At 40.9% G+C, this 24,815-nt stretch overlaps 1 protein-coding gene across 3 annotated transcripts in view; it reads left to right on the top strand.

Annotated features, from left to right (window-relative positions):
- The window catches only part of BACH1 (BTB domain and CNC homolog 1), a 44,476-nt gene extending 21,226 nt beyond the window's left edge, over nucleotides 1–23,250 (top strand). For all 3 annotated transcript variants that reach the window (XM_042998538.1, XM_042998537.1, XM_042998539.1), the window contains 4 exons: nucleotides 3,051–3,344; nucleotides 4,861–6,210; nucleotides 7,876–8,082; nucleotides 19,138–23,250. In XM_042998538.1, the coding sequence (XP_042854472.1) occupies nucleotides 3,111–3,344; nucleotides 4,861–6,210; nucleotides 7,876–8,082; nucleotides 19,138–19,593 (2,247 nt within the window). In that variant the 5' untranslated portion in view covers nucleotides 3,051–3,110 and the 3' untranslated portion in view covers nucleotides 19,594–23,250. The remainder of the gene's footprint in view (nucleotides 1–3,050; nucleotides 3,345–4,860; nucleotides 6,211–7,875; nucleotides 8,083–19,137) is intronic.
- Nucleotides 23,251–24,815: the final 1,565 nt, after the last annotated feature.

The following is a 24,815-nucleotide window of genomic DNA, read 5'->3' as shown; positions in this document are numbered from 1 at the left end:
AGCCAAGAATCAATTCTTCGTGGAATTTGAGGTGAGGAGTGAGGGTCACACAGACACCCATGTGGGCTGACGGCAGCTCCAGAGTGAAGGTATGGAACCTGTTTTTGCCGTCGTTTCCTTGGGAGCCAGAGAACCTTTAGGTTGCAAGGCTGCAGTGTTAAACAGTCCAGAGTCCTCTTTTTGAAGTTCAAGTCCAGTTCATTTGCTCCTGGCTTTCTGGGAAAGCCCTTTTCCCTATTCTCACGCACAGTCTTTTAGTAATACCTGGCCTGGCTCCCCACAAGACTGCAGTGATTTTCTGTACTGTGTGTTCAGCAGATACTAACTGGAGACAGATATGGAATAGTCAGGTGCTTGCTATGGAACCCCGCTCTTTATCTGATTGGTCTTTTGACCGTGGTCGAGATACTTCTCCCTGAGCCTCAGTTTCCTCATCTGTATGGTTGGGACGATACAGGAGCATCCATGTCAGAGGGCTGTGGTGAGGGGTAGATGAGGTCAACTGTGTCAGCACCTCAGCCCAGCGCCTGGTGCAGAATGAGAGCGTAACAAATACTTGCCGTTAGCTGTTAACTGTTTCTAGGACAGTTTCTCAAGAGACTTAAACATATTTATGAACAAAGTCTAATGGGAAGAAGCCAGCATACAGACAGAGTTTGGACCTAAGTGAGAGAGGGTGTTAAGAGAAGGGACTGGATTCCAGAGAGGCAAGGATGGTATGAGGTCAAGGGCAGACTGTAAAGGGGTCGTTTTCAGCAGGAGAAGGGAGCCTGTGGAGGTGGGTGGGAGGGTAATATTTTCTGAGATTGTATCCCAGCTATAGTTGTCTGCTGGGAGAGACACTAACTGAAGAGAGAAGTGGCCACTTGGGAGGTTCTTGGGGACAACGGAACCTTGGGGCACACAAAAGAATGGATAAGCCGCGCTAAGACCCTGAAATTGCACACCATTAATTTATAGTGACAACGGCCTACGTGTTTTTACAGTTTTGTCTGGCTGTGCTGTGTTCGGCAGAATGACGAGATGTAAAAGTAAGATTAGTCTAGTTTTAAGGGTTTGCAAGGCAGATGCCAGGAAAGAATAAAGAGGCTGGGGACTTAGGTGCAGGGATGTGGTGAGGCAAACTGTTGAGTCCAGCTTGGCTGGGGAAGTTGTACAGAGAAGGTGGAATGGTCTGTAACACACACACACACACACACACACACACACACACACACACGGTGCATAGTTCCTTTGATAGTTCTTCCTTGCTGTTCTTAACAGTAATTCCCTTGTGTTGATAACTGAAATATTAAGACCGATTGCTAAAGGGAATATACTACTCTTTCAAATGGGCACAACCCAAAAGTCGAATTAGTTCTAGTACGTAATTTTGAAGTTGCCATGATTTTATGTGGTATGCCAAATCAGTAAATGATAGGTTGTGATCCGTAACCTTGGGTAGAGTTTAACCACATAATGGGACATTTCATTTTCATGGACTACTTCTGAGGAACTTCCCATTTTAGCTAAATTGAGACACATAAGTACACACATAAGTAGATAGACACATAAGTAGAATAGAATTTATAGATGGCATTTCATGTGTTTGTGACTAGAACAGCCTGTCTTTGAGGCAGAAGTCACCTGTGATCTGGCCCTGGTGTGTCTGACCTTTGGTAGTTCTCATTTGTCCTTTTGTTTTTGTTTGTGGAGTAGAGCGAATCTGGAAACAATAACGTTTATTCAGTCACTGAACTTTTGAGGACCTTGTTGTCTCAGGCAGTGAGTAAGTTCAGAAGGACAAAAAGCGAACGACAGGGATGATGCCTGTGAGGAGCTTCTCAGCCTGGTCACGCCATAGTGGGGTCCACACACACACCTTGGGGCTACTCACCACTGGCCACTGGTGGCTGGAAGAAAATACTAGAACTGTTCTAATCTGACTTTCAGTCTCCGTGTGTTTTATAACATGTAGTATATAAGAACAGTCGTACATGACTGAAATAGGTAGACATATGTCTGTTGTGGCTCTCCTTTTTTGCTTGTAATGTGTACATGATCAAAAATTGTTTGGCAGTTATTATATGTTGGTGTGTATTTTAAATATATATACATTTTTGATAACTTATGTTTGAACATTTGGGGAAAAGAGTTTCTATGTATGGTAAACCATGTTCTTAATGACGATGTAGTTGTACTTACTGCCCGTATTTTGTAGTGTAAAGTAGGACTTGTTATATAAAAAGGACTTGTTAAGATCTGGCTCGACAATTTTGTCTTTTTCTCAAGTCATTTTCTTCTTTATGTTGGAGGAACTTTACCTTATGTACCATGTGTCCCTTGTTACAAAGCACTGAAGGCTCCTACCAGCTGTCAAATGTTGGGGAACGGAGCATGGAGAATGGTGGAAGGCCACATGCCTGGTCCCGTCAGTTCCATCCCAAAGGGTGACCTCTGGCGAACTACACACACACACACACGCCCATTGGCATCATAAAACAACAGGATTGGGATGCCACCCAGAAATTTCCTGGACCCGGTCTGTTTGCTCGTTGTAGGTGTTTTCTCAATGTGAAATGTCTCACTTTCAGAGAGCTATGAAATCGTTGGTTCAAAGAGTTCTTCCCTCCCTCATCCTGAGAACCCTTTTTCCTAAAATTAGAAAAACTAACTAAAAACTGCCGTGAAGAACCTATTTTAAATGCAATAAACTGAATAAATGTATCTAGGTTCTCTAGAGACTTTTGTTTTCATTTTTATTTTTGCGATGGCTTTTTAAATTTATATTTGACACTGTCATTAAAAGAAATATTTTTAGGGGCTCCTGGGTGGCCCAGTCGGTTAAGCATCCTACTCTTGATTTTGGCTCAGGTCATGATCTCACGGTTCGCGAGTTTGAGCCCCATTTCAGACTCTGCACTGACTATGTGGGGCCTGCTTGGGATTCTCTCTCCCTCTCTCTCTGCCCTCTGCCCCCACTCTCTCAAAACAAAACAAAACAAAAAAAACTTAAAAAAATATTTTTAACAAGATTTTATTTAAGTGAGGTCTTACATGTGTTTCTGCAGGTTTGATGACGACGAGAAGCATGCTTTCACTGGCCTTCCCGACCCCATTTGTTATGCAGAATGTCTCTGAGTGAGAACGCGGTGTTTGCCTATGAATCTTCGGTGCACAGCACCAACGTCCTGCTTGGCCTCAACGACCAGCGGAAGAAGGACGTGCTGTGCGACGTCACCGTCCTCGTGGAGGGCCAGCGCTACCGGGCCCACCGGTCTGTGCTGGCGGCATGCAGCAGCTACTTCCACTCGAGAATCGTCGGCCAGGCCGATGCAGAGCTTAGCATCACTCTGCCGGAAGAGGTGGGAGAGAGGTCCATGCTTCTGGAGGCTACCCTGGTTTTCATTGAATTGAACCTAATTAAATCTCTTTCCGTAGACTTTATTTTTACCTTTACCTTTATAAAAGGTAACGTGATAAAGTTAAAAATAAAACAGTCTCCCTTCTTGTCCTGGGGAGCTCATTTCTGTAACTTTTTTCCTAGAAATTATGATGACATGTCATACATAGAATTGTTAGTTTTGGGCGTCAGTTAACAATATTTATTGAGCAGTTGAATAGCTTGACCCACTGTTATGTGACTTTTTGAGAAAATGACCAAAGCAGGGAGGGCACAGCCAATGGGTTGGGCATTGGGAGAGGTCATGCTCCGAGCGGCCACGCTGTGTCTCATTCTCTCCTTTTGGACCTTTTCCTGTGATGAGAAACTGAGTGGGTTTAGGGTTCTAGAAATCATCCATCTTAATAAGACAGGGCCTCATGGAAAGTAGGAAAACACTCCGTAAGTGTTCTCTTTCCCCTTTTTTCTTTCTTGAGACTGTTTGTGCATTGGTAGAAAAAAATTGATTTGGTCTCACAATTATAGAGTCTGCTTTTACCTGTCTCTTTCCCACCAGCCTGTTGCAGAGCTCAGGCATCTAAACATTTCTGTCCTTGTTATATCCTGACTCCAAGAGCCCTTTCACAAGACCGGGAGGTGCTGGTTACACTGAACTCTTATTAGAATTGTTTGCTTTTTTTTTTTTTTAAGCTTGTTCATTTTGAGAGAGAGAGAACCAGTGGGGGAGGAGCAGAGAGAGAGGACAGAGGATCCGAAGTGGGCTCCACGCTGACAGCAGCTAGCCTGATGTGGGGCTTGAACTCATGAACCATGAGATCGTGACCTGAGCCTAGATTGGACGCTTAAGTGAGACACCCAGGTGCCCCTAGAATAGCTGGCTTTTAGGTAGTTAGTGACTGCAGCTAGAAGAGCGTGGAGCCTTTAAAGTTAAGAGGCGTTTGGAGAAAGTATGTAGAGCTTGTTTATGGCAGGTCGGTGTGGGCTGCTCTGTGACGGGTACTAAGTCTACAGTTTAGCTTATCCCAGCATCCATACTTCCATGAACTTGTATCAACAGTTTGGAGCATCAACAGCTTGTCAGTTCTGTGGCAGAGGTCAGCACGAATAACACAATGCCAATGAAACGATAAGGGCCAACTATGGGTTAGCATTGGTTTTAAAAATTAGCAACACATCCCATAATGGCAGTGTTTGATGTCTTCACCTCATGTGAGTCAGACCGTAATTCATGTGTCATTAAGCGTGAAATCCATGAAGTGGAGGGTGCAGGTCCAACGAATGAGGTGTGATAAGCATGCTTTTCCAGACTCCTAATTAGCGTTACATTTTCTAGAAGGATGATTTTACTTACCAAATTAAAATGCCCATTTTATAATGATCACAAGTAAGTTCTTTATGTCTCTATTCCCCTTCTACTTTTATTTATCCACTAGACCACTTTCAAGTGATGCATTTGTTTTTATTTTGTATGTTAACAGGTGACAGTTAAAGGATTTGAACCTTTAATTCAGTTTGCCTACACTGCCAAACTGATTTTAAGTAAGGACAATGTGGATGAAGTATGCAAGTGTGTGGAATTTCTAGGTGTACGTGATATTGAGGAATCCTGCTTTCAGTTTCTCAAATTTAAGTTTTTGGACTCCACTGCAGACCAGCAAGAATGCCTAAGGAAAAAATGCATCCCATCACACTGTCAGAAAGCAGACCTTAAGTTTTCACTGTTGGACCAGAGGGATTTAGAAATTGACGACGTGGAGGAATTTTTGGAAAATAAAAATGTCCAGACTCCTCAATGGAAACTGCATAGGTATCAAGGAAATGCAAAAGTATCATCTCCTCTCCAGGACAGTGCCAGTCAAACCTGTGAATCCATGTGCTTAGAAAAGGATGCTGCTCTGGCTTTGCCATCTCTATGTCCCAAATACAGAAAATTCCAGAAAGCATTTGGAACTGACAGAGTCCGTAGTGCGGAATCCAGTGTCAAAGACGTTCATGCTTCTGCCCAGCCAAATGAGACTCCTGAAAATGAATGTCTGGGAGGAATCCAGGACTGTGCAGATCTGCAGGTGATTTTAAAATGTGAAGAAGGTAAATTAGCAATGGAACATGAAGAAACCAAGAAGAAAGATCCTGCTTCTCAGTGCCCATCAGAAAAGCCAGAAATGACTCCTTTCCCCCACAATTCTTCTGCAGCCCCTCACGGGCTCTATTCTCTGTCTCTTTTACACACCTACGACCAATACGGTGACGGTGACGTGAGTTTTGCTGGAATGCAAAACACAGCAGTGTTAACGGAAAAGCCTTTGTCAGGTACGGATGTTCGGGAAGAGAAAACGTTTGGTGAAAGTCAGGATTTACATTTGAAGTCAGACTCTGGCCCCAGGGAAGATGGTAGCCTTGCCTCCAGCGATCGGAGCAGTGTGGAACGGGAAGTGGCAGAACACCTGGCGAAAGGCTTCTGGAGTGACATTTGCAGCACGGACTCTCCTTGCCAGATGCAGTTATCACCTGCGGTGGCCAAAGATGGTTCAGAACAGATCTACTCCCAGAAACGGTCTGAGTGTCCCTGGTTAGGTATCAGGATCAGCGAGAGCCCGGAACCGGGTCAGAGGACTTTTACAACGTTAAGTTCTGTCAACTGCCCTTTTATAAGTACTCTGAGTACCGAGGGCTGTTCTAGTAGCTTGGAAATTGGAAACGATGAGTATGTTTCCGAACCCCAGCAGGAACCTTGCCCGTATGCTTGCGTGATTAGCCTGGGAGATGACTCTGAGACGGATACTGAAGGTGACAGCGAACCCTGTTCGGCCAGAGAACAAGAATGTGAGGTGAGGGGAAAACGTGTGTGTTGCTAAGTCCTTGTTTGACCACTTAATCGGGATTTACTCTGGGTCGGCTCCTGTCGCACCTTTAGAGATGATATGCGCAGGCTCAGGGAGGGAGGGAGGGGGAAATCCGGAGACAGTTCTAAAACTGTGATCAGTACCAAAAGAGTGTGACGGTGTTTGAAGGCCTTCTGTGTTCATATGTTTCAAGCGGGTGTATTTATTTTTGTCATGGAGTGTATTCACACATTGGCTGTTTAAATCAAATGCCCTGTCCCAAAAGGTAAAAAGAAAAAAGAAAAAAAGAATCTGTGATCGTTACATGGTAACTCCTGGAAAAATGCAACATACGTTCCAATCTTAGTCATTGATGTAGGATCTCTGGATTTGGGATTAGTTACTTGGCAATGATTTAGCAGTGACTAGGTATAGGAATGTGGGAGAGTTTTCTTTGCCCTAGTTTTTCATAGCCATTAATTTTTTTCTTAGTTTCCCTTAGCCATTTCAGCCATTAATTTAATGTCTTAATAATTTGGCATGAGTTAGCTGGTATTGGATTAACTTTACCAAGCTTGATTTGTGTACTTTGTGTACAAATGTTTGTTTGTATTTGATAGATGGTTTTTTGTAAAACATTACCATAATTCCAGTGATAATAAAGCCTTGTTGGTTCTTTATCATTTTCTTTGGTTTTCTAGCTGTTGGATGAGATGGGTTTGAAAGAGTGACAGGTTTTCTTTCCTCCTTAGCTTTGGAAGGAGATTATTGGTGATTTAATTTAAGAAGTAATATATGTGCGTGAGTTACATCTACAGATTTTTATATGACATTTATAAATCCATATAATGGATTTTAATTTTAATTTAATGGAACTGTGAAAAGAATGTTAAAAATAAAACTTTTAAGCAATTGTAAGACATTTTGTGTAACTAATTTCTGTAAGTTTGAAAGACAAAGTAAGTAGGTTGCCAGAGAAACTGCTCAGTGTTTTATATGAATAATTAATATAATTAAGTTGTCCCACAATTTTGTCATTAAAAAAAATTATCCTAAATTTTTCCGAATTTAAGTATGTTGAAGGTGACATTAAAATATTCATTAGGTTTTTCTAACCATTTCTATACTGACAAGTGAAAAAGTGAAACATGTAGATTTTTAAGTTGAGTTATGTGACACTACTGTTTCTTGACAGAAAAATTAATTTTCTAAAATGCTCGAGAAATTACTAGGTAGTTATACCAGTGTTAGATCAGTATCAATCAAAGTATAAAATAGATTTTTTTTTTGTTTGGTTAAAGACATTAAAAACACTTTAGAAAGAGGCTTAAAGATATGCGTGTTAATTAACATGTCTGAGTAAAACAAGTTCTGTTTTTTAATTTTAGATACATGAATATTTGTGTTCATATTTTTTATTTTGCTAAAAAAATCTGTTTCTCAATGGACTTGTCTTCTGAACCCTCTAAAATAGGCTAGAAATATCAAATTATCAGTCTTTATTATAAGGGATTATATAGAAACTGGGAATAGAGGTCTGCTTTTTTTTTCGTTTTTTGTTTTTTAAAGTCTAAATGAAGTTCTCTGGAAAATATAGATGTAGCTCTTCCTCTTCCGTGATGGGAGTCTAACTACTCAGCAGCAATTACTAATGTTTATTTTACATTCTAGGTAAAACTGCCATTTAATGCACAACGAATAATCTCACTCTCCCGAAATGATTTTCAATCCTTGTTGAAAATGCACAAGCTGACCCCGGAACAACTGGACTGCATCCATGACATTCGAAGGAGAAGTAAAAACAGAATTGCTGCGCAGCGCTGTCGCAAGAGAAAACTGGACTGTATACAGAATCTGGAATCAGAAATTGAGAAGCTGGTAAGTGTGCAGGTTTCTTGTTACTCAAATTCCACCACATCCATTCAGTTATTCTTTTTTTTTTTTTTTTGTAGAGGAAATAGCAGTTTCAATTCCTGAGTCGATGCTCAGTTACATGTTAATTTCAAAATTCACCAATTACCATCTTAAGAAAATAAGTTACGTGATGTTTTTAGAAAGCTTGGGAGACGAAAAGAGTTTTCATAGACTATTTTGCTGATGCTAGTATTCTACATCTTTAGTGTGATATGCTATAATATGTAAACTGAGAACTATTTTTGGGTGTGTGTGTGTGTGTGTGTGTTTTTAACTGTCTACCTAATTCTTAGTGGTTGAGTAGAGATTGAAGAAACTCGGAAACACTTTAATCTCTTTTAAGTATCTATAAAAGCTAATGTTACAATTGTTCATTTAAATTGACGGTAGACTTGAATAACTTGTTTTGATCGATACTGGAACCAATAAACGAACTTGGATCTTTCGTCTAAGAGAAAGAACTCATTTGCTGATATGAATAGAAAATTTAAGATTTATTGAGACTCTAGAGGGAGAGGAATGCTTACGTTATTGAATCTTGTTATTTATTCCAGCATCAAGACGCAAATTAATTGAAAAATGGATTAATTTGCACCCAGGTTTCTCTGTTCCCCTAGTGGTTGGTGGAAGAAAGCATTGTATGAAAGAGACAACTATGGGAGTGCAGCTGTAGAGACAGCAGGGAACCAGCACCGAGAAATAGCAAAAACATTCTTGGAATATTTAGTTTGGAGTCTTTGTTAATTATTGGTGAAAGTTTGAAATTGTGATTGTAGCAAGTTCTCAAGCACAAACATTCTAGCTATGAACAGCAATCAATCAGCAACGTTTTATTTTATTTATTTATTTATTTATTTTTTTAAATTTTTTTAATGTTTATTTATTTTTAAGAGAGAGAGTGAGACAGAGTGTGAGCAGGGGAGGGCCAGAGAGAGAGGGAGACACAGAATCCGAAGCAGGCTCCAGGCTCTGGGCTGTCAGCCCAGAGCCCGATGCGGGGCTCGAACTCACGGACTGTGAGATCGTGACCTGAGCCGAAGTCGGACGCTTAACCGACTGAGCCACCCAGGCGCCCCAATCAGCAACATTTTAGAAAAAAGAACCTGTCTGGGGAAATGCATTCTTATTTTGTGCTGTACTGGGTTGTTATGAATGACAATGTTGTGTTTTCCTCCATTCAGTTCATCTTTGCCCTCATCAGAAAAAAAGAAAAGAATAAAAAACCAGTCTGTGCCTTTATATACAGAAAAATGGAAAAATAAAAATTTATTATTCATCTATTGTGGTCAGTACCCTATTTACCTGTTGTATTAATTTGGACACTGGCTGTAAGAAATCGAAACCATCTGAAGCATGAATGAATGAAGGAAGGAATGAATTTGTTGTGAGGATACAGGCGTGTCTCATTTAGAAGCCCAAGAGTGAAGCAGGCATCGTAAACAGTATAGAATAAGAAAGTGGAAAACTGCCACCAGAAACTCAGAGAATCTTCTGTGTCACCCCATCTTCATGCACCTGCTCACTCTGCACTGTGCTGCTAGATGCGGATGGGAAGGGTAGCTGCAGTGTGGCTTCTGAATAGTCTCTCTCTCTCTTCCAGGATCTAGTCCAGATGGACACTACAGTTTTAGTTCTAAATTCCCAAGGAGGTGAGCATCTAATTGGCTTACTTCAGCTCAGGTGTCCTTTTCTGTGACAAGAGAGAAGGGACAGATAGTTACAGCCCAGCTGCCAGGAGCCCACCTCTGGGCAGGCAGAGCAGATCGCCTGCCAGGGATCTGCTCATCCAGATGTGCACCAGGCTGACTGAGCTCAGCTCAGTCTCTTTCCACTTCCCAATATCTCCAGAGAAAACATGCTAGCTTTTTTTTCTTTTTCTTTTTCTTTTTTGCAGAGTGTCTTGCATTATGTTTTAGCTTCCTTGAACTCACTGTCCCGTCCTTCATACTACTCTCCGTTCTAGTGATTTTTACAGGCACACTCTAGCTGCAAAGTGTAAGGGGCACTTGTAAAGTTCAGACCTGCCACAGATGTCTCTCTCAGGTGAAAATAAGCACAGAATGTTTTACTTCTTAGCTAACAGGAATAAGAAAGCTGCCCCTTTTCCTAGATGTAAAAGAGTTTGAGCCTTAAGTTATTTTATTACATTAAGAAATTTACTTGGAATTTAGACCCTGGTTATTGGGTGATGTTTTGGGTCTTGTTGTCTTTTGTAAAGAGAGAAGGACCAACAGTAGAGTGGAGAATATGGAGGAGTGCGACAGATTTGTATTTTTTAAATTGAGAGGGTACTTTCTGGAAACATGGTCAGTAGACAAGCAGTATTTCCCAGTATTTATATTCTGGGTGGTATTTTAGTGAACCTACTTAAGGGAAATTACTTGTTTCGTAATGAAACAGCCATGGTGATATAGCCAGTAACTGGTTAGGTTAACATATAAATGAATTCACAGTATATGTTGCCCTGATCTGGTGATTAGGTGAAGGGCCCATATTTTAGTAAACTTTAGTCTGTGGCTATTGGCTGCAAACTTTTTGCAGTTTGTCGTAAGAGTAATGGCATAATAGACTGGATGGAAAAACACATGAAGAACAGTGTTTTGATCACGGTAAGAATAGTGATTCTAAAATGTCTTCACGGTAGATTTGTAGAATAATTATTATGTATAAAGGACACTTTAATAGTCTCAATGTGCTATGAAAGACAATGGTGATGTTAGTTCAAATTCAATAAATAAATGAGTTGTATTTTTCAACAAGAAGTCCTGTCAGAATCTAATAGAACCTTTGAAGAAAAAGAAAGAGGTGTATTTATTTGGTGGGTAAATTGATGGTAATTACGTTTAACATTTATGGTGTATTAGAGGTTAGGCATTGATTTGTCATTGCATTTACTATAAGGACTTTGAATATGAATAATCTATAGACCAATAACATGACTTTTTTTTTTAACCAATAAAGTTCAAGAATCATTCAATTTTTGTTATGTTTGGCTTACAAAGCTCTTGTCTTTAAGGATTCTTTACAAGGTCCATGTTTCTTCTTGAACATTTCTTGAGAAATTAAGAACTAGTATGTTTCTCATACTATTTTTGCCTCAAGGAAAGGTAACTCTGAAATGAAGAGAACTTAGCTTTTTTAAAAATTTAATTTAATTTAATTTGAACTAATTAATTTATTTATGAGAGAGCACAAGTGGGAGAAAGGGGCAGAGGGAGAGAGGGCGAGAATCTTAAGCAGGCTCTCTGCTTAGTGTGGAACCTCATGTGGGGCTGGATCTCACGACTCTGGGATCATGACCTGAGTTGAAATCAAGAGTCAGACACTCAAATTGACTGAGCCACCCAGGCACTCTGGGAATTTAGCTTTTTAAAGAAAAAAATTACCAAAGTGTATTTCTCTTAGATGTTATCCAATATTTATTGGTATCAACGTGTAAGTGATCAGAAGTATTCACAAAAGCACTTGGTTCAGACTTGAGGTATATAGACATCATTTTGTTTCATTGCTTTTATCTATTGTGATGGTATAGGAGTACAAAGACCTCATCTGTCCTTAGTATTTTACATCTTGTGGTGAAGATTGTATTATTTTCTTGAAAATAAACTTGTTTTGGGGCGCCTGGGTGCATGGTTCAGTCAGTACTCTTGATCTTGGCTTAGGTCCTGATCTCACGGTTCATGAGTTTGAGCCCTGTGTTGGGCTCTATGCTGACAGCAGATCCTCTGATGCAGCAGATTCTCTGTTTGGGATTCTCTGTCTCCCTCTCTCTCTCTGCCCCTCCTCTTCTCTCTCTCTCTCTGTCTCTCTCTCAAAAATAAATAAATATTAAAAAGATAAATCTGTTCTAGCCACGTGCTGCTGGCTGCTCTGCGCACACGCACACTGCCGTCTCCAAACACACCCAGTGAGCCCTTCTGGAACTTGCCCGTTGCCACTCTGTGATATCGTTGAGCAGCACACCTTGAAATGTGGTCTGTGGGCAGTTGGCATCAGAGTTATCTGGGAGGCTCCCTTTGAAAATACACGTTCCTAAAAAATACTAGAAAAACTAAAAAAAATAAAAGCACATTCCTTAATCCTACCCTACACCTGTGGGAGGGTCCCAGAAGCATGTGTTTCATAAATATTTCCGGGGTAAATCTTCATTCACATTAAAATTTGAGAGCCTGTTGCACTAGGGCACAGAGGTCAGATGGAGGCTTTGGAGTCAAACATCTGGAAATGGTCCCTGGCTACTTGGTAGCTTTGTGGCTTGGGGAAATTATTTTACCTCTAATCCCCACCCACATTCCCTTATTGGTGATACGGAGATAAGGATAGTATCTCCCTCAGGACTGGTGCAAAGATCACATGCCATTATACTGCTCAGCACGTGCTCTGGGCCCAATAAATATTAGTAGTTGTATTTTAAATTCCTCTTCTTTCTGTGAACGTCTGCTGAGCATACTTGATGTTGTACGAGTTACCAGGAAATCAAAGATGACTGAGATACAGTCCTTGCCAATAAAATGCTCATATTCTCACAGGGAGAGAGATTTACGTGTTCTCATGTTTTCCTGAGATTCATCTTCCTCCCCTGCATTCTGAAAGCTTCAAGCTTTTAGAAGAGTTAAGAGTGCAATGAACAACCTCATGTTGGCTCAACAATTATTTACATTTGTCACATCTGCTTTACTTCTCTGTTGGTCTTTCCAGCCACGTGTGTGTCCCTGCTCTCGTTGTTTGGTCTGTCCGTCTTTGTCTCTCTCCTTGTCGGTCAGTTTTGGTCTCTTTCTAACCACAGTTGGTCGATCTCGGTCCCAGTGTCTTTTCTCAGTCGGTCTCTATTGCTCTGCTTTTATTTTCTGATTCATTTAAAAGCTACCACATTATGACATTTTACCCCTAAATACTAAAACATGCATCTCCTAAAAATAGACATTCTTACTTGTATTTATCTCATATCTTTACCAATAGTTTTATCATACCCGAGAAAGTTAATAGATCCTCAGTATTATATATACTCCCTATTGGATTACCCTAATAGTTTCCCAAATATATTTCATCTATATGCTTTTTTCCCCCTCCAAACTAGGGTCCTTTTCATCACAGAACATTTGGTTGTGCCTTTTTAGTCTTTCAACCCGAGACCCCCACAACCCTTTTTAAAATCATGATAACTTTTTGAAGAGTCCAGGCCAGATTTCTCATAAAATGTCCTACTTCTAATGTTTACCTGACTGTTTCCACTTGGTTTTAACTCACTCCTCCATCCTTTGTATTTCGCACAAACTGTGAAAGTGCAAGTTGTTGAATCGAGACGAAACCTGAACTGGTGTCGTGTCCTTCATGGTACGCCGCGTGGTGGAGGGCACACTGCCAGGTGTCCTACCTGAGCAGATGGGGATTGCCACATCATTTTCGAGATTCTGGTTTTTGCCTCTGTAATTGCTCAGTAATCTGTGACGTGTTACTTAGGCACTTTAGGAATAGCCTCTTCCCCACGACTCCTACATGTTTTGTTTTCCAGCACATGTTGGTGGCCTTCACAATGGGTGTTGCAAAATAGTGACCTAATTCTGTTGTTCCACTTACACACATGCTTGTTACTCCTCTTTTATTTGCATCCGTTTGTTTGTTTGGTATTCCTCTTTTAAAGGGGACTTTTCTTCCCTCCTGTTTGCCTCCCTCCCGCCATGCCATGCCTTCAGTAGCACTGTGGACTTAGGGATTGATTTTTTTCCTCATTTAATTTCTCACAACCACAATAGTCATTAGCCTTTTTGATGTTGGTATTTTTTCAAAGTTGGCCAGAGAGAGGCCCCTCAGGCTAGCTGCTGAGTCCTTTTGACATGACCCCATTAGTGCTTCTGTGCTGCCTAGAATAATCTGTCACAGGCTCGCCCTGTACTTTGCTTGTCCCAAGATTTGGAATCATTATCCAAAATTCCCTGGTTTCTTTTAGCATGCTTGCTGCTGGTGTTAACTCCTTCTGGGCTCTTTGAGGGCACAGAGTGGGAAATGTATGTGTGTTTGTGTAACTCACGAGTGCATTCAGTATATACATCACCTTGGATAAATACAAGTAAAAAAGTATAATGGAACTCATGAGCCAGGTAGATATTTTCAATCAAACTTCAGCAGTATAGAGCTCTTGTCTTTGCTTCTATGTGTGTTTTTTATCTCTTTACAGGGAAAATCTTAGCTCTCAGTTATAGTAATATATTTACTATTTGCTTTGTGTGAATATATATTTGTAATGTAATGATTGCTTGTATATAAGTATAAAGCAAACAGTAAATATGATATTAAAGTAATAGTAAATATAATTATATATGCTGAGATAAAGCAAATAGTAAATATATTTATTATGGTTATAATAATTATGTTAAAATATGTAATCATATATATAATAGTTACAAAATCACAATGTCAGAACTACTAGTAACAAGAAACAGATTAAGTAAAATTTAAGATTTCTTTGCCTTTTTTTGTCCTTGAATATATTCCGTAGTGGGGCGCCTGGGTGGCTCAGTCGGTTAAGCTCAGTTAAGTCCAACTTCGGCTCGGGTCCTGATCTCATGGTTTATGGGTTTGAGCCCCGCATCGGGCTCTGTGCTGACAGCTCAGAGCCTGGAGCCTGCTTTGGATTCTGTGTCTCCCTCTCTCTCTGCACCTCCCCCACTCACGCTCTGTTTCTCCCTCTCTCTCAAAAGGTAAATAAACATTAAAAAAGACTTAAGAAATATATATTCCAGAGTATTGAAGTTTAAAGTTTAAAAGTTATTTGAAGTGATTTTTTTTCTCTATGCTAGCAATTTAATATACAGTGAAATTAATGTTTATTTATTACTACGATTTACTCTTCACCTTTTTTGTGTAATTTCTGAATATACAAAACATTGATATGGCTCAAAAGTTAGAACTGTTTAGAGAAAGCTGTACTCCAGAAGCCTTGATCTCAGACTCTCCCTGTACCCTATTTGTAACTCTGCCCTATGGGTAACTCTTTTCATTAGTCTCTAATTTTTTTCTTGTGTTTCTTTTCTGAAAACAGGTAGTATTTTATGTTTATTCTTCGGATCCTTTCTGCTATGTAAACAAATTATGTATGCGCTTTTCCGTATTTCACTCTTTTCACTTAAGAAGTGATTTCCAGCAAATATTTTTCTTAGTTCAAAGAGGCTGTCATTCCTTTCACAGCTCTGTATATTAGGCCGTGACTGCAGAGCAGTATCATACCAGGTTCTTATTGGTGGACATTTGGGACCTTGCAGTGGATAACTGCACATTGTTTTTTCCTGCTGAAGGAGGTGTCTCTTTAGGATGGGTCCCTGGAAGAGGGTAAATAGCTATGTCACTTTGTTAGATATTAATGAATTCTGCTCTGCTGGGGTCGTAGCATTTTGCCTTCCTGCCAGCTATGTGGGTGTCTGCCCCCAGCCTCAGCAAGAAGTTTATTGTCCGCTTTGGGTTCTTCACAGGCTGATAGGGAGAATTGGTATCTCGGGGTGGCTTTTGCTTCTGTTTCTCTTATGAGTGAAATTGAGCATTTGTATTCATATTTTTAAGGGCCACTTGCATAGTTCCCTGACCTGTGTGTTCAGAGATTTTACATCATAAGGAACCACTGATCACCATTTTCTAGTAGTGAGTACTCTTTGACCTAAAACATTGTCACTGTCAGCTAGCCCTTTGGGTGCCAAATTCTTTCACTCGTTACCTTTATTGGGTGAGTTCTATTTAAAATATTTTTGGGGCGCCTGGGTGGCGCAGTCGGTTAAGCGTCCGACTTCAGCCAGGTCACGATCTCGCGGTCCGTGAGTTCGAGCCCCGCGTCAGGCTCTGGGCTGATGGCTCGGAGCCTGGAGCCGGTTTCCGATTCTGTGTCTCCCTCTCTCTCTGCCCCTCCCCCGTTCATGCTCTGTCTCTCTCTGTCCCAAAAATAAATAAAAAACGTTGAAAAAAAATTTTTTTTTAATATTTTTAAGTTCTTACATTTGAGTGAATGTTGTACACTAACTGTTGAAAGTGTGGATTTGGATGTAAACTTGTCATAAAATGCAGAATGGTACTAGAACACCAATTTTATTTTTCTTATAAATCTGTGGTTAAAGCCACAGAACCTCAGACTTGTGCTTTATACAATTGCATTCTAAGAAAATGAAAATACATTGTAGAGATAGGTAGCTGGATGCTGGTCGTATGTTTAGGAGGTGTCTTTAATTAAAGATGTCACGAAGTGATTAAGTTGAATTACTTTTATTTAATGACCAGTTATTTTTTTAAGTATTTATTTATTTATTTATTTATTTAGAGAGTGGGGGAGGGGCAGAGAGAGAGAGAGAGAGAGAGAGAGAGAATCCCAAGCAGGCTCTGTGCCGTCAGAGCAGAGCCCAACAACAGGGCCTGAACTCACGAACCATGAGATCGTGACCTGAGCCGAAGACTCTTGATTGAGTTGGACACTTAACTGCCTGAGCCATCCAGCTGCCCCTTAATAATCAGTTATTAAACTGAATTCTACTGAAGTCAGTTTGTGTTTTAAAATTAGAGTGGCCTGGAAAAATCAGCCGACTGCCTACAAACTTACCTGTGTAGGAGTTAAAAGTGCAGAGGCACAGCTGGGGGCATTTAATTTATAGAACTAATCATGGTGGCATTGCAGGGTTGTACCTGTTGGTTTTAGTTGTTGTAAAGAAAGAAGCAAGACATCTTGTATGGGATGTACTTGAGGAGTATAGTTATGTCACCCTTTATTTAGTGGGGTGGAAGTCGGGAGAATGTTTAAGATTATCAGTGTTTATTTTATTTTTTTTTATTAAAAAAAATTTTTTTTTTAATGTTTATTTTATTTTTGAGACAGGGAGAGACAGCATGAACAGGGGAGGGTCAGACAGAGAGGGAGACACAGAATTTAAAACAGGCTCCAGGCTCTGAGCTGTCAGCACAGAGCCTGACGTGGGGCTCGAACTCACGGACCACGAGATCATGACCTGAGCCGAAGTCAGATGCTTAACCGACTGAGCCACCCAGGCGCCCCAAGATGATCGGTGTTTAAAGAGATAGAAGTTATAAAATATTTGTCATCTTCGTAGTATCTGTAGATTAAGTGGCAGTTCTCATTTCTGGAAAAAAGTTCAGATTTTCATTAATTTGCTTAACCACGTTTAATTTAAAAGACCAGTCAGCAGTTAAAATTTCGTCTGTCGCTATTTAGAACGGAAACTCATCCCAACTTTGATAGAGGAGTCTATGGCTGAGTATTGTTGTGACTGAGGGAAAATACTTATTTTCTTCTGGAAGCTTTGTTTACGTCCTCATTTGGATTGGCTTCTAGGAGGTCATAAAAAAAAGTGGGTGCCGATTCCAGTAAATGTGTTCCTTCTTGGATAGGTAGTAGTAAGCACAGGTCGTGTCCTCTAGGCACCTGCAGACTCATTTTATTAGAAGCCTACAACTGACAAACTTTCTGTTACCAAAAGTATATTTCTCTTCTGTTACCAAGAACATTGGTCTTGGTTTTACTTATTTATTCATTTGTATATAAAACTGTATATATTTTTGACCTATACCTGTATTTTCAAAACAGAACAGTTGTATAAAGATGTGAACAGATTGGAGAATATTTGATAAGGTAAAATTTACTATAGGACTCTGTATTCACCACACATTTTCTCAAAATAGTAGATGGCCTTGAGATATTTAAACACCTGACTCTCAGTAACTGGGTTCACATACAATTTTTTAAGAAAAACTTTTATGTAAAACAGTAGCAGCACTTTTATATAAAGCAAATTTCCTTTTACCCTTTTAGCTGTTTTTGTTCCAGAAAAGAATCTATTTAAAGGATGGCCATTGTGCATTATCATTCTGAGACAACCTGTCTCAGTGTTAGCTTGCAACCTCTCCTCCAGAGCCTGTCAGTGGGCAGAAAGCCAAGAGAGTTGTCATAAATTTCACGGGAGAAACCTGTGACCGTCTACCAACATTTATTTACTCTTTGTTTATAAATAGCTTGATTATTTGGTTTCCTAGCTCATCCTAGGTAAGCAGCACTGCAGCGGTAGAATAGGAAGGATAAGGTGGGACACTGATGCAGAAAGCCGCAGCAGCAGCAAGTGACAGTGGACAGAAATGTAGGAACCAGGAAAAGTTTGAAAACATCCTGCGGCGGGCGTTCCTACAGGGATAAAAACTTTAAATAGTAATCATAACAGGAACAAAAATAATAAATAAGAGACACGAAGTTCATCCCCAGGTTCTTCACACCTTAGTAACTCAGTTAGTACATACTTAGTACACACTTAATACACACACTTAGTAGCTTTCTGACTCTGGGCATATTAAGCTCTCAGTCCCATCTATAAAATGGGTGTAATATTACTTAAATCAACAGAGTCATGGTGTGAATGATGTGGTTGAGACTGCATATTTGAAAGCATTTAGCACAATATCTGGGACAAAGCAAATGCTCAACAAATGTTGGTCATGGTTAGAATCCTTCAGGGAGTGGAGTGCCCGGTGTACTCGTACTTTTTTTTGGTTGTTTTCCATCGCAAACGTATGGTCCACTTTCGTTTACAATCTGTAAATCCAAAAAGCTCTGAAAACATGGCAAGTTTGTCATAAACTGTTTTGACCGGAAAAAAAAAAAAAAAACTGACGCCAGGCTGTTGTCAAGTCTTTCTTTCTCCTACTATGTGCGTTATTTGGTATTTTAATGTGTTTTATTTAGAAACATGAAGATGTCTGACCGTGGGGTACCGCCCCAGGCCCTGCTGGAGGGAGTACATGTGCATCCGTATTGTCTTTCTAAAATCTGAAAAATTCTGAACCCCAAGATACATCAGAGTTTTGGATGAGGGATTATGGGCCTCTGGGTTATTTAAAAAAATTTTGAATTGAGTTGGAAGTAGAAATCCCTGGTGGTCTCATTTAATGAGAAGACCCAGGAGATACGAATGTTTGGTTACTTCAGAAATGTCGACTGAGCTACTAAACACAAGTCCTTGTATTCTCTTTCCCATCTCACAGCAAAATGAAAAGGAGAGCTTGCTGAAAGAAAGAGATCACATTTTGTCAACTCTGGGTGAGACGAAGCAGAACCTAACAGGACTTTGCCAGCAAGTCTGTAAAGAAGCAGCTCTAAGTCAAGAACAAATACAGATACTCGCCAAGTACTCTGCTTCAGATTGCCCACTTTCATTTTTAATTTCCGAGAAAGAAAAAAGTACTCCTGATGGCGAACTTGCGTTACCATCGATTTTGAGTTTACCTGAGGGGCCCCCCGCGGCACTACCTGCCGGGGAGCCAAGCCCTCGCCATCCCCATCCCGGCCCGAAGGGCGGGGGCTCTGCGGGCTGTGCCCCCGGCGAGTCCCGGCTTCCTGCCGCCCCCGAGCAGGCCGGGCCTTCGGAACCGTGCCGGCAGGGGGGCGGCATCTCGGACTTCTGCCAGCAGATGACTGATAAATGTACTACTGATGAGTAAACTCGCATTCACTTCCGGCACACCGTCTCGTTTTCCGCTGCAGTTTTGACGTCTTAAGAGCAAAATACAGCCTCTGACTCTTAACAGTATTGGTTATTGGCCCCCGCTAGCTCTGCTGTTAAGGGAATTCCTCTGAAGGCAACCCTGACTTTCCCCTGATTCCCACGAGATGCACAAATTACATGCCTCCCGGATCCTGAAAACTCACATGTGAAAATGTCGTAAGGCTTTAAAAACTCCGTTTGAAAGAACAATCACTATTGGTAGTAACGCTTCCCATATGCAAAGTGAATTGGACAGTGAAAACTGCAGCGTGTCAAAAGTTTAACAGCTTGAAGCGTCTGCAGAGAGTTCCTGCTAAGGAAGTGGCCTGCACAAGTTTCAGAACCTGACCTTTCGCACGACGGCGGTTTCAAAGAAAATGCCTCCCCGAGTGAGGCCGGTAGAGCCCCGCCGTGTGTTGAAGTGGGATGTCAGCCGTCTGAAGACTTGTGCAGAATTGCAGGGTGAGGAAGACAGTGTCTCGCCCGAATCCTGGAGCTTTGCTCTTCTCCCACCGACGCCAGGGCTGGCGTGGCCTGCACCGCGACTCCTCAGCTACGTCGGGAATACGCAGGACACAGAGGCACGCGGTCGGCCCGGGCAGAGGCTTCTGCTCCTCCCTCCTCAGGGTCGACCTCAGAAACGCTGGCGGCATCAACAGTAGACAAGTGTCATTCTCCCCCCTTCCTTTCTTTCTCTGCAGTCTCTACCACATCTGGGTCCACCATGATCTTTCTGGTTCCTGACATTCTTTCCCTTCTGGAAGAAGTACCACTTGGGACACAGGCATGAGGGGGCACCCCGCAGCCCTGTCGTGGCCTCCCTGGACTCCCGCAGGGCTGCCCCAGACACCAGGCGCTCTGCCTTTCCGCCCCGGGTCACGACCCCTGCAAGAAAAGCAGACCTCGTGGGGAAAGAAAACTGCTTACGTTTATCAGGAGCGGCAGTTCATTTTTCATCCTATTTCCGAAGTCCTGTGGTTTACTTGTAAACAGCATTATTGTAGAGGAAAATGTATCTACACACAGCTGTGCAGGTTTGTGAAACAGGACGAAGTTCAGTCTCGTTCCATTGTGGGTTTGGATCTGGAAACCAGACTTAATCTCTTTCCCTTCCCCGGGTCTGGTGTATAAGGGCACACAAATCACTTTGACTTGGGCATTTCGTGATCGGTCTTTGTGTTCATTCAGTCCCGTTTTAAAATAAAGCTTTTATAGTCCCAGCACTTACCCCCCCAACATTTTGCAGTGGCTCTCAGCCATTCTGGTGTTTGAGAGTCCAGTAAACCTACAGAGTATGAACCTTGTCAACAGTGTTTTAAAAAAATTGCATATATTCACATTGGTAGAACCTAGTTTTAAAGGGTGCACAGGAGTAATTTATCATGTTTGGATTGGAAAAGTACTTAATTTTACCAAGATCAGATACCTGAGAGAGAGGCTTAGCAACTGCATCCCGAGTCTGGTGAAGGGCCTGTGTAGCTACCGTGGGAGTCCAGCATCCACAGCAGCAAGTCTAGCAAGTAGACCTTAGTCATGACAGCATATGGGGACCAGAGTTCATATTTCAGAGTAATTTATCAAATGTTACCCTTTCTGATGGGTGGGCGGGGGAGATAATTGCTAGTATGTTTTCAGTGATTTGTATGTTATCTCTGTTATTGACTTAGTTGTAAGACAAAACTAGTTGGGCTTGTTTATTTTCTAGAAGCTTTTATAAGAGTACTTAAGAACTTGTCAGGGAGGGTAATTCTATGATAGTGCATCCCATACTACAGAAGAATCGCGTGTGCATACCTATATATATATATATATAGATAGATAGGTAGATAGATAATATCCCCATGTAGCTAGCTCTTTGATACTTGTAATTTAAAATTTTAACTCCAAAATATAAAATAATATAAAAACTTTTCTGGTTTACAAAATGTAAAATCTTATACAAAACCAATGGAATCCTTGATTTCCTACCTCAGTGTCCACTCAACTGTCATATCAGTTTGTGTATGTGCAAATGTCACATAACCTTTTGCTTTAACTGCTACTGTAAATAACTGCTTTGAAAGGTTACTTAATATTTTATGATACATCCTAGTTGTCTCAGAACTTAAATATGATTTTTTAGACACTTGGTTTAGATTTCTCTCTACATATAAATAGTTTAGCATTAAGGGTTTATTTTGATGATATTCTGATTATTGGCCAAGTGTGATATTTTGTAAAATACAGCATTACTTTTAATAGCCAGCATGTAATACAAGTAACTACACTACCTCATACCTACATGATTTTCAAATTGTAATACAGAGGGACAGAGAGATAAAGGATTTTATCTTTGTTTTTCAGCCATAAGGTAGGGAAATTTTCTATATATTGCATAGCATTACACATTTATGCCTATTTTAACATTAACTTCTAAAGAAGTTTTTTTCTAAGAAAGTTTGTTATGATTTTTTTTTTTTTGGCTGCCGAAGACAAGTGACAGGATTATGTATATACAGTGTATATCTTTTCCTTCATGCAGAATTCTGGAAAGGTTTTTTTCAGTTTGTATATTGCATATTTACATGATCATTGTTCCTTATTTTATGAATTGGCCTTCTCAATGATTGGTGATTTTTAAAAAACTGTTACGTCTAACTCCATAAAATAATATTACCTTAAAATTGTTTTCGTTATTTGAATGCTACAACTATAGCAAATAATTTGTTGTTAAATTATTACATTCAAAACAAATATGGTTATAAATTAAACCTTGGTTCTCCATCTGTAAATTTTATAACCTAACGTAGCTTAATGCTTAACCAATTTTAAATAAGGAATTAAATATATTTGTTGCAGTAGACGATACAGGTTGCATGTGGACACTTTGCCACATTAACAACTTGGGGAAAAAAGTCAAACAAATAAATGGCAATGCTATATTGAATTCTCAGGTCAACTTTTTTCAGTTTTGAAACATCTATTTTGAATCTGTAAATATTTTAAGTGTTTTATTAGGCATGTAATAAACTATTCTTTGAAATCTATTGGGCAGATTGAAAATACAAAGCCATAATGGTAAAAGATGGCATACTGATGGTGAAATAAACAGAAATAATAACATCTATTGATTTTTTTTTGTATCTTTCATAACATAATTTTCTAATAATGCAATAAAACCACTAAATTTATATATCCTGATCCTGTTAAGATTATGTTTCATTAAAAGGCAACTTTCATAGTATTTAATTTACATTCTTTCTAATGTGCTTATCCAAATGTAGCAAAACCATAAATGTTAGATATTGGTGATAAATTGACAGATAAATAAAATTATTTAAAATTGCTTCTAATTGAATAGAGTTGTACACTCCATATCCGTTTTCTCACCTCTCATGTGAATTTACTAATTTTAGTCTTTTGATCAAAATCAGTATGACTTATGAGAAAATCTCTCCTATTTTATCATGCCTGAAGAAAAATATTCCCATCACTCAGATGGTTAAGGAGGCACAGATTTTAGCCTTGCTACTGTTTTACTTAATCTCAGTCTTTGGATAGAGGTGTAGGGCTTTTTTTTTTCTTTTTTTTGTAAGTTTTTATTTTACGTTTTTATTTTTTTTTTTTGAGAGACACAGAGTGCGAGCAGGGGAGGGGCAAAGCGAGGGGAGACAGAATCCGAAGCAGGCTCCAGGCTCTGAGCTGTCAGCATAGAGCCCCACGCAGGGCTTGAACTCACGAGCCTTGAGATCATGACCTGAGCCGAAGCCGGATGCTCAACCAATTGAGCCACGCAGGCGCCCCATGTAGGGCTTTTTTTAAAGGGGGGGGGTTACCATCGTTATTAGTTCTTATGTTTTAAAGACTTATCTACTGAGTCACGTCTACCAGATTCCATCCAACTTTCAACCAGACCTTGTAATCAAGCTTTGAGCAGCTGCTCAGAGCTACCGGCGATCCAGAGCATGGTCTGGACCATGTGAGAAAGAAACAGGTGGTAGGTGAAGTCCACACTGCCGATGGAGGCCGGGTTGTGGGACACAGCTTTATAGCTGCTTTGCCCAGGGAATTTACTACAAGCGAACTCTGAAGTGAGGCAGACTTGGCAATTTTTAGGCCTGAGAAAGCTACCTCTGAGGGATGGCTGCTTACTTACACAGACTTAAACTATCCAGCGCCAACTGTAGACAAGTGCACCTGAGGCTGGCCCCGCCACCATTTCCTCCCTGGGCCCCAATGCAGAATGGCATCTGGGGCAACGCATGTAGCGCCCGTGACGTTGGCCAGGCACTACTGGTGAAGAGCTGGAACCTGGCTAGCATTCTGTAGCGCATTGGGATCTAGCTGCCTTGAAAGAGCTGGAAAGCAACACGTACTACTCTTCCCAGGTATGCCTGCAAGCTCTGTGAAGAGTCCTTTCCCCTGGAAATGCCCAGTGGTGCCCGGAGATAGCCCACTGGGCTGAGGGCCTGCTGCTGGTGTTAGGGCATCCACAGGCCTGCTGCGGGCAACTTCATTTAATTTATGCCACCTTGCTGCCGCTTTCTCGTGCTCCTTGTGGTCCACCAAAGGGGTCCTTCTTGGGGATGTTCCTGCCAGTTGAATTTAAGTTCACAGGTGGTAGATTCTAGAAAGTGGGCAGTGACGGACAGGCATTGTGGGGGAACTGATACAAGGATTCTCTCCATCTGCTGTGCTTATCTCAGATATCACTGAGTGTGGACTCCAGCCTTTGGGCATGCTGGGTACTGTGTCCTGGGAATAGAACTTTGAGATATCTGCTCCAATGGCTGGAGATTGGCTGGCTTTCAAAACAGGTGACGCAAATGCGGTGATGGTCTTGTGTGTCTCGTTATGAACTCTGAGTCATCAGAGTTAGACTCTTGGCATCGGGCCAGTACAACTTCTGAGTCCCTGAAGGAATGACACTGTCTGTGAGGAGTGACCCACACCTCTGCTGAGGTTTCGTGCCTTTTCCTTAAGGGCTCACTCAGCCTTTCCAAAGGCCCAACGAGGGCAGTTGGGATTCCACAGAAAGTCACATTCTGTGAATAAAGCACCATAAGGTCCATGACCCTCCGGATTCAAAATACTCACAGGCTGGTCTAAAACCCCTCACCCAGGCCACCTTCTCAACTGTGAACACTCACCTGGCCCAATATAAGCCTCCACACACCATCAAAAATTCCCTGGCCTCCA

The sequence above is a fragment of the Panthera tigris genome, chromosome C2, assembly GCF_018350195.1.
Source record: "Panthera tigris isolate Pti1 chromosome C2, P.tigris_Pti1_mat1.1, whole genome shotgun sequence".
NCBI lineage: Eukaryota > Metazoa > Chordata > Mammalia > Carnivora > Felidae > Panthera > Panthera tigris.
The sequence above is the reverse complement of the archived record's forward strand: the minus strand, read 5'-3'. Positions and strand labels throughout refer to the sequence as shown.